Source organism: Octodon degus, unplaced genomic scaffold (assembly GCF_000260255.1).
Source record: "Octodon degus isolate 3935 unplaced genomic scaffold, OctDeg1.0 scaffold00029, whole genome shotgun sequence".
NCBI classification, from domain to species: domain Eukaryota; kingdom Metazoa; phylum Chordata; class Mammalia; order Rodentia; family Octodontidae; genus Octodon; species Octodon degus.
The window spans coordinates 12,841,707-12,851,970 of record NW_004524605.1 but is presented as its reverse complement, the minus strand read 5'-3'; the positions used below and the strand labels follow the sequence as shown (position 1 = coordinate 12,851,970).

The window sequence follows — 10,264 nt, the reverse complement described above, 5'->3', positions numbered from 1 at the left end:
AGAAGAAGCCAGAAAAATCAAAGTGTAAAAAAATGAGTAAGAGTTTCAGGTCTCACAGTCCATTTTTCCTCTGTACTTCAGGCGCTGTGTTTTCGACCCAAGTGAATGCAGTGGTGGGTCAGTCGGTCACACTGCCCTGCACCTACACAGTATCTAGAGGAAGCCAGCCCATATGCTGGGGCCGAGGGCCCTGTCCTTCCTCTAAATGCTCCAATACACTTCTCAGTACCAATGGACAGCGCATCACCTACCAGAAGGACAGGCGGTATCAGCTCAATGGGAGGATTAGCCAAGGAGATGTGTCCTTGACCATCCAGAATGTAAACATGGGTGATGGGGGCCAGTACTGCTGCCGAGTGGAGCTTCCTGGATGGTTCAATGATGTCAAAAACACCATTTCACTCAAGGTTATGCCAGGTAAGCTTGTCTTCTTTCCTCTGATCACTACTCTCAGTTTACCGGCCACTTGGGTAATGTTTTCTTTCCTTTAATAGTGAAAGAGGAGGCGCCCATGATCCTGTTTGCCAGTGAGGTCTTCTTGGTCTTTAGAGGCAGGATGGCAGGTGTTTGTGCAGATGAAGTCCTGGGGAACCTTGATTCAGGGCCACAGGCTGAACTCAGCAAGTGTCTTTCATTCAGAACAGCTCCACAGAGTGTGTATTTAGGGCTGGGGAGATGGCTCAGTGGAATAAGCGCTTCCCTGGCAAGCGCAAGGACCTGAGTTCAATCCCCAGTTCCACCAAAAAAAAAAAAAAAAAAGACAGAACAACTCCACAGATGGGCTTATGGGTCCGTGACCCCGCATTCACTGTTCCACAGTGAAATGCTGATGACCAATGTCATCACGTGAATTTTGCTTAAATAATTGTACCTTTTTCTGAGTTCATGTCTTAGAAGGTTCAATAGATTGCACCTATTGTATACTTTATAGTGTATTGTTCTAGCACTTTCCCTGCCCTACCTTGAGCTCTTGATACATATCATAGAAAAAATTCTGTTTTAGAAATTAAAATGGTCTCATATGCAAGCTTTTTTATTGCAATAACTTCTCACTAAGTTGCACATAAGAAGTTCACTTAACCAAGCATTGGGAACAAAATTTTTTGCTTTGATGTAGGCATCCTAGCTTCTAGCAGCATTTGATGAAAAAAAAAAAATGGGTTCTTGAGGATTTCTCTGTGTCTGGTACTCTTTCCAAATGAATGTCCTTCTATCTAGATAGAAGTAAATAGTAAGTAAATAGTAGGACTGGGGCCTTAATAACTTGTCTTTCTGTCTCTTTTTTAAATTAAGAACATTGTTTCTCCATCTCTCAGCCTTTAGGCTTGCTCTGCCCTCTCTGAAAGGCAAGCAGACCAAGCCACCTGGGTTGGGGTAAACTGATGAAGTCCCGGGCCCACGGCCTATGCATTTCATTTAGCTGCCTCTGGGGAAACTGCGTGCAGGAGGCACGTGGGGAAGCTGAATGTGGGGTGGTACCCAGAGCTGCAGGGAGATGTGGGGAGGAGCTCGAGGAGAGGAAAGGAGAAGGGAGGGGAGGAGAGAGAGGAGGAAGATCAGGGAGGGGAAAGGAGGGGAAGGGAGGGAAGGATTGCGATCACAACTTTCTTGGCATGAATGAGTAATGAAAAATCTAATACAATATTATTGACATGAATGAGTAATGAAAAATCTAATACAAGGAAACTAGCAGGCTTTTAAAAAATCATGCTTATATTTAAAAACATTTTTGTTTATTTATTTTTGGTTAGCTGAGTTGCTAAAATACCCAGGCCAGGTTTGCAGCAGGCTGGTCCTGCCCCTGCCTTCTGGAGTGCTAGGATTATGGACCTGACATTTTTTAAATGTTTACCAAAGTGCTCTTTGGTCAGATGGACCCTGAGCTGAGGTGACTGCTTCATCTCCGCTGGCCTGGTGCTTTCTTTTAGTGGCAGTGTGGCTCTGAAATGCTGGGCTTGCACTGAACTCTCCAAGGGCGTCTCCTCACCAGGTCTGTCTGTCATTGTTCTGTTCCAGCTTTGCTTTTGAAATGTCACCATAAAATAACAATTCCGAGTAAAAAGATGTGAGAAAGTAGTTTATTCTGAGCTGAACTGAAAAATGTGTTATTTGTATGTGAGGAAGTACAGCTGCCGTAAGAATAAATGGAAGGGACTGGGGAGATGGCTCAGTGGAATAAGTGCTTCCTTGGCAAGCGCAAGGGCCTGAGTTCAATCCCTGGTTCCGGAATAAATGGAAGCCTTGCATGAAAGTAAATACCCGTTGAGCCTATATGGTTAGGGAAGTGAGTCAAACGCACACGCCTGAGCTCCCGTGGTGTCTCCATCATGACAGACCCCGTATACAAATCTAAGGCAGAGTACAAGGCAGGCAGCGGGGGAAACAGGGAGGGAAGGTCGCGGAGCCCAGCACGGCCAGTGCAGCCAGCAGTGAGCCCTGACTCAGCATAATTGTCTTGGATGTTTTATATCTTTTGGCCTGCAGTCTGGCTGTTAACGTGTGTTTGTGATGACTATCTTGATTAAAGATTTATTCAAAAATGAATCTTACAAAGCTAGAAGAAAAAATAATTTAAACTGAGAGTAGAGTGAAAAGCGCAAAAAAGAATTGAGATATATTATGTGTACCAATTCCCCCAAACAAAATCATTAGGTACTACAAATATGTGCCAATAAATGTTTGTTTGTTTTTTTTTAAAGAAGAAAGAAAAGTCTGTGAGATGTTGAGGTTTTCCATTTTTGTTTCTTTTTGTTTATGTATTTAGTTATTTATTTTATTGATAAATTTTAATTACACATAGTGACAAAATTAATCATAAGGAATTTGTGCCTGTATATGGTATATCTTTTCTTTTTCATTTCTTTTTATTTTATTTTTTCTGTATTTTAGGGAAGGGTCTACAGGTTGTGCAGGATTTCACTGCTAGATTGGGTGCATTGTGATTCTCCTGTTTACAGCATCCCAAGTGCTGGGATTACAGGTTCGCGCCACCATGCCCAGTCTCAATGTCTATCTCAGCCAGCCCTGGGGATCAAACCCCTAGTCCCTGCACCTCTTTTCTTTTTCCTTTCCTTTTTGCCTCTGAGATGCGGTCTCACTATGGAGTTCAGGCTGGCCTTGAGCTCACTTTGTAGCCCAGGCTGACCTTGAACTGGCAACAATTCTGCCCCAACCCAAGCGCTGGCATAACAGGTGTGCACCACCATGCCTGGCTACATGGTATTTTTCTGTGGCTGGCTCAGCCCACCTTGGGGCGTGGGGGGGGGTCAGGGTTCGCACATGCTGGGGATTGTGCAGTTGTGCCCTGAGTTATCTCTCTGGCTGTACATGATATATCTTTTTTAAATTATTTAGTACAGGGCCTATAGGGTCTCACTACACAGAGTGGACTCATAGTGATCCTCCTGCTGTCAGCCTCCAAAGCACTGGGATTACAGGCGGGTGCCACCACGCCCAGTCTTAATTTCTGTCTCAACATGCCCCAGGGGCAGCCCAGCCCAGCATACCAGGGATCAAAACCCAGTCCCTGTGTCTACCTAAGCAGACACTTTAATCTGCTGAGCTATTCGACTGGCCTCAGCCTGGGGTAATTTAGCAAGACCTTGTCACAATAAAAGAGGGGCTGTGGACATGGACACAGCTCAGTAGTAGAGTGCTTGCCTAGCGTGCTGGAGGTGCTGGATTTTATCCCTCCTACCAAACAAAAGTGGTGTGTGATACTTTGACCTATGACTGTACACCTACCCCATCCTAGGCAGCCAGGGTCAGTGTACAGGCTCCTCTGCACAGCTGTGGCCTCTGGAGATTGTTCCCACAGGGTTGGTCCATTCTGTTCTTAACTCAGCTTCATGCCAAGCCCTCTGCTGAGCCCTAGTTCTAGTCTCAGCTCTGTGCCCAGTTCCCAGAACTTCAGTGGGTGCTGTGGCTTCTGACGCTGTAAATTATATAGATCATACACCTCTAATCTCCAAATCTAAACTCCACCAATCTCCAAAATCTGAATTTTTCAGAAGTGACATGAGAGCATGAGTGGATAACTTCACACTATGAACATTGTTTCATGCAGAAAATTATGAAAAGTACAGCATTTTATGAACTTACCTTTATATACGTGAAGTATGTATGAAACACCAGTGATTTCATATTTGAGCTTGACTCCCCCTGCCTAGGTAGTTCATGTATGTGCACACGTGTTAAGCATTTTGGAGGAGGGATACTGAAGGTGTAAATGTTAGATGGGAACAAATCTTACAAGGTCTTGCCTTACCTCTAAACAAATATTTCCTGCGTGTGAGGGAGCATTGGCTAGTGGGCAGGACTGAGCCTGTAGCTCACCTACTGGTCTCTGGAGTGCTTTCTGTAGGCCCGACAGAGAGAACACTATCTGGCCAACAAGCTGGTTTCAAAAACTGCTGAAGTCAGTCCCTTGCCAGGGAGAGGAGAAAGCAATCACAGACTCTAACACCATCCCTTTGAAATGGTCTTCAGAAAGAGAGTTCAGCGCTAAGGAGATCCGTGATTTCGCCTCGCATGTGTGTAATTTCAGGGTCGCTGCCCCTGTGCACCCCCAGCCTGTCTCCAAAGCCCTCCCCTCTCAGAGCTGCCACTACTGGCCATTGTCAAAGGCCAGATTTAGGGGAGATAGCCCTGCCTGGAGACAGTCTGTCATCGCTGTGCTCAGCTGCAGTTCAGGCAGGAGGCTCTTGTTGCTTGTTGCTCCACTAATTCTTGCTTTCATGTGGGTGTGTCACTCTAGCCATGACCACAAGGGCTCCAACAGCACCTCGTGTCTCTGCTGCACCCCCAACAACACCAGTGCACACACAGACAAACACAACAGGTAAAGTGTGAATTACAGCCCGGATGGGAGGTTGTAGATTATACAGTGCGCTGGGTGACTTCAACCACTCCCTGTCTGACTGGTCTCCTAAAAAAGACTTCAACACAAGGATAAAATATGGTTTTTATTTCTTAAATACTTGTCAGTGGAGCTGCTTCACTCACTCCAGCATGTCTGCAAAGCCCTCTCCTCTCAGCCGCCACTGGCCATTAGCAAAGACCAAGTCTTTGCTAAGTCTAGGAGAGACTTAGCTGTCCAAAGACCAAGTCTAGGAGAGAAAGCCCTGCCTAGAGTCTGTCATTGCTATGCTCAGCTGAAGTTGCTGAAAACTAGTTAGCTTTTGTTTCTTTCTAATTCTTGCTTTCATGTTGGTGTCTCCCTCCAGCCGCCACCACAAGGGTGCCAACCACACCCCGTGTCTCTACTGTTCCTCCAGCCACAAGGGTGCCAACAACACCTCGTGTCTCTGCTGCTCCTCCAACACCAGTGCACACACAGACGCGTACAACAGGTGAAGTGTGAATCGCAGCTCCAATGGGAGGATAAGGAGCAGCAAGAGCATTGGGTGACTCTAAACAGCTTCCTCTGCCTGGACTCCAGAAAGGCCTTCTGTGCAAACGTGCTGTGTGTTTGCAGCCCCTGGCATGCACTTTTCAGTGCAGGTTCTCTGCTCACTCCACAGTATTTCTCCAAAACAGTTCCCTCTTAGTTAGAGCATGTAGCTGGTCATTGGCAAAGGACAAGCCTAGGAGGTACCCATGCATAGAGACAGTGTCATCGCTGTGCTGAACTGCAGCGGGAAGCTCTTGTTTCTTGATTCATTAATTTTTGCCTTCATGTCAATGTCTAGCTTTGACCACCAGCACAAGAGTTGCAACAACACCTCCTGTCTCTACTGCCCGTCCAGCACCAGCACACACAGAAAACCACGAAACAGGTAAAATGAGAACTGCAGCCCTGATAGGAGGCTGTAGAGCATGCAGGGCATTGTGTGACTCTAAACAGCCTCCTTCCATGTTGTCTAAAAGGACCTTCAATGCACATATGAGATAGGGGTTTTTGTCTGGTTAATCCTTTATTATGAATGTAGCTGCTCAAGTGTACCCCTAGCATGTCCCAAAGCCCTGCCCTGTCTAGGTGGACATTGGTGAAGACCAAGTTCAGGAGAGATAACCCTGCCTGGAGACAGTCCATCGTCACCGTGCTCAGCTGCAGGTCCATAGGAAGCTCTTGCTTCCTGTTGCTCCACTAATCTCTGCTTCCATCTTGATTTCTAACTCCAGGCAGACCCACCTGGGCTCCAACCTCAGCCCATGTCTCCACATCTGCTCCTCCAGCACCCCTGCAGACACAGAGCAGCACAACAGGTACAGTGTGATTGGAGCCCAGAGGCCTTCCCAAGGGAGGCTGTGGACCATGTAGAGTCTACCCTGTGTCGAGAAGAAGCAATATCAGGGGTGAGGATTCTGACTTGGGCTCAGCACATGGGCTCCACCAGGGCTGTGTCTGCCCCCCTTCTGAAATGATGCATATCTTGCCCAAGTGTAAGCGTTTGATGAGTGAGGGCAGCCATTGTGTTTTACCAGATTTGCAAAGGGATTTCTTATTAGCAGTGAGAGTTGAACCACTGATGTAGGACACCTGTGTGGGTCTCCCCTACCTGGGCCTGGCTCCATGAGAAAGTAGGAGATGCCAGGGAGCAAGGGCCAGGCTGGTGAACTTGTGGGAGCTCCAGGCCGTGCTAACATTAGACCCTACAAATAAGGATCACATTTCAGTGAAACTAAAACTTACTTTCTGTAGTAGGCACCATGCGGCATGCTTTGCAGTATTATTTCAATCTCAGGATAACACTGCCACGGTAAGGGTTGATTCAAATGGACTTGAGCATGATGGGAAATGAGACAGAGTCTACAGCTTCATTGCTGAACATTGCAAAGATAGAAAATAGTTGAATTACGTTTCAATTTCTGCTCACTAAAATGTGGGTCTGTTGATTGTAGCTAGCAGATCCTGCCTCCTATTGCAAACTCTGTGCTTAAGTGTGAATGAATTTGTTCTGTTTTGACATCCTCACTAACAAATAATTTATAAAATTAACCAGTCTTTTTGGAAGCAGTCACTACCTTACAGTTTTGCTTCAGTGACTGTTTACCTTAAATTATGTGGCATAGAAATTGCACAAATACTGCTTATACTCATGAAAAAAGTAAATATGGAATTTAAAGGCTGGAAGTTTAAAAAGTGCATGTTCCTGTTGTCCATATCATGTTTCACACCTCAAGTTCCAAACAGAAAATGGTGTAGACATAAACCAAATAGAGAATGACTTAGAGGTAAAGATGTAGCTTGTCACCCTGAGGACAAGTAGTTTCCAATCTTCTATTGCCATGATTAAAAAGGTAACTTGTGGGGCCAGGGAGATGGCTCAGTAGGATAAACGCTTGACTGGCAAACGCAAGGATCTGAGTTCAATCCCTGATTCTGAAAAAAAAAAAAAAAAACTTGACTCAGAGATGCTCAAAGCCCCCTGAAAGTCTTTGATCCTTTGAAGTAGTTCTGGATTTTGAGCAGCAACAGAAATGTCACAGGCTCATAGCTGGAGGGACCTGGGCTAGGAGCTGAGTTTGGAAGATGGGGCTTTAGGTTGGGACTGAGAAAAACAGCTTCAGGCTTGCAAGCAGCGAAATACACTGGAGAATCTGTGAAACTTTCTCGGTATTGACTTGACTTTCTAACACTTGCTTGTGCTTGCTAAATTAGACAGCTGTGTGGGCTTAGTTTGGAGAACATGACTTAAGTTTTTGACTTCATTGAAAACTGAGATGTAGACAAAGGTGCCGGCTTATGTGTCCCTGTGACTTTAATGATACTGTGAGTTGAAGGTTTTTTTTTTTTTTTTTTTGTAGTTTTTTGAGATTGGATCTTAGATACAGCTCAGGCTGGCCCTTACTATATGGCCTACGCTGATCTTGAATTTATAACAATCCTCCTGCCTCGGCCTCCTGAATGATGGGATTACAGAGGTGCACTATCACACCTGTCTCGTGTTTTTCCGGATAGATTTCTGAAGAGCACAAGTTTAGAATGGAACCTTAGAGGGCAGGGAGGCAGCAAGCACCCCAGGCAGGGTCCTGCAGGCACACTTATCTCTCCATCCACCTCTGCTTAGGCTCGTGCTCGCTGCCTAAGGAGTCATGGAGTGCCCGCTTTGCCACTACACACAAGAATAGTCCTGGAACCCCCATATGTGTAGTTGTCAAAGAGAGAAAGATGCCACTGTGGAAGAAGCTAAGTCGAGAAGGCTTCGGCGCAGCGCTACTTTGGGTAAAGCCTGCACGTCTGACTCTCTCGTGTCGTCTTGGTTCCTAAAGACAGCCACATCCGCTTACAGCTTTGAATGTAGAGAGGCAGGGAAGCGGCTCAGAGCAGGAGAAAGGGCGCTGCTGAAGTGTGAAGGGGTCTAGACTGTGGTGGGGACAGGGGAAAAGACTGGCAAGGGGCACAGGGGAGAGGTGGCTTTTGGGATTCTTCTCTGGACTCCGCCATGAACTTGTCCCACAGCTCTGTGGTGTTCTAGGAGACAGAAACCATGTGAAGGGCCATAAACACATGACCAGCTCTGCAGACAGGGCCAGCTATGGGATCTGAATAAAGCTAGCACACAAAGGAATAGTAAGCAACACAGCTCCATATTCAAGAATTCTCAGTGGAATCTTCTTGGCGAGCATGATGACTCAGGAAATTACTCTTAGACAAAGAGTGCTGAGCGTGCAGACGCAGAAGGAGCTGGGAGCAGAGTCTACCAGGAACATCCTTGGAGGCCTGCCAGGCAGTGCCTAGGCTGAGATGTTGAGCAATATTGTCACCTTGAAGAGTCATCGAGGTGGAAAATAGGGAATGTGTTCTGAGTTGGTCACTCTGCCTGTCTCCCTGACGAGAGGTGGACAACCTAGAACTTGAACTTGAATATACCTAGGCAATCCAGATGGAGACTGTTATGAGTGGGCTAAGACAGGTGAGTGGACCCTCCCGACTCTCTTCATTGAAACAAAATGGCATTTGTATTAATAGAATAAATTGTATTTGGGGGTTCCAAAGGAGCTGCACTGCTGTAGGCATTGTCCACTTAGAGAGTCTTGGGATCTAGAGTGTAGAAAATAGGAAGTAATTTTATATACTGATAAAACTCTCTACAAACTAGGTTCAGTGTCTGGAAGCCATTTTAATATGGAGGCCAAATGTCAACAGATTTCTAAGAATTAATTATAAAGGCTAGAAGTAGGTTGGTACCATCCTTCTTGAGAAGGCTGGAGTAAAGTTACTATGGGATGTTGATGGTAATTTATAATTTAGTAATCATTTATTTGTTGTTTTTTAAAAGACAAGATCTTTCTGTGTAGATCTAGTCTGACTGCTATAGGTGATAGAAACTGTAACCTGCTAGATACCTAGGATGAGTTTGTGTTCTTTAAAACTGAATGAATTTTAGGAACAACGAAGGTCAAGAGCAGAATATGTTTATTGAGGGAAAGAAAGCTTCTGTGCTAGAAAGGATAGAATGGGACCCGACTGGGTTGCCCAAGAAGCTGCCTTTTCTAGGGATTTTTATAGAGCAAATCCATGACATGAGGCAGGTCCAAGGTGGGAAACTTGGGAAATCACTAGTGGGCATGATGTAGTATAGAACTGTGGTCAGCCAATAAGACTACCACTATAATTGCTCAGGTAAAATGGGTTAAACTGAAATCAAATGGGGAACTGAGTCACTTAGCAAGCAGGCAGGAATACAGAACAAGGGCTTTTCCTGTAGGGGGTTGGGTTAGTGACTCTTCCCAGCCTTTTGATTGATCCACATGTAATTGGGCTATTAGTCTCTGATGTCCATCCCTAGGGAGGTGTGTGGACGTATTTGTTTGATCTTTTATTTTGAGGTCTGGCCCGCAGCGGAAATGTCTGTCTCTCCCACAGTTGCGAGGTATCTTGTCTTCCATATTGGCTCCTTCGAGGGCCCAGGCTCCTCTGACTTCCTGTAAGATTTCTATGTAACTCAGCTGCCTACAATATGAGCACTAATCCAACCCACTATGTAGTCCAGGCTGGGCTTAACCTGCTGTAATGCACCTCTCAGCCTCCCCAGTGCTGGGATTGCAAGCCGGCACCACTGTTCCTGGCCTCTCATTTGTTTTTGTAGAGGATGAATTTTTTTTTTCTATAAATGCAACATAGCTCTTCTATTATTCTATTCCAGATACTACTCCACCTGTTCCAACCCAAGCAGTAGAAACCCAGCCTACAGCACCACAGGAAGCAAGGACTCAGCCCACCACCTCCTCCCCAGAATCTTTCTCAGAAGGTAACTGCTCGCTCTCTCTCTCTCTCTCTCTCTCTCTCTCTCTCTCTCTCTCTCTGCCTGCCTGCCTG

General features: G+C 45.8%; 1 protein-coding gene across 5 annotated transcripts in view; it reads left to right on the top strand.

The window, feature by feature from the left end:
• Havcr1 (hepatitis A virus cellular receptor 1) overlaps positions 1 to 10,264 on the top strand; it is a 30,838-nt gene that overhangs the window by 3,907 nt on the left and 16,667 nt on the right. For 3 of the 5 annotated variants that reach the window (XM_023713234.1, XM_023713235.1, XM_023713236.1), the window contains 5 exons: positions 82 to 417; positions 5,226 to 5,351; positions 5,691 to 5,777; positions 6,124 to 6,207; positions 10,092 to 10,196. In XM_023713234.1, coding sequence (XP_023569002.1) covers positions 82 to 417; positions 5,226 to 5,351; positions 5,691 to 5,777; positions 6,124 to 6,207; positions 10,092 to 10,196 — 738 coding nt within the window. The remainder of the gene's footprint in view (positions 1 to 81; positions 418 to 5,225; positions 5,352 to 5,690; positions 5,778 to 6,123; positions 6,208 to 10,091; positions 10,197 to 10,264) is intronic. The other 2 variants (XM_023713237.1, XM_023713238.1) reach the window with 2 other exon arrangements.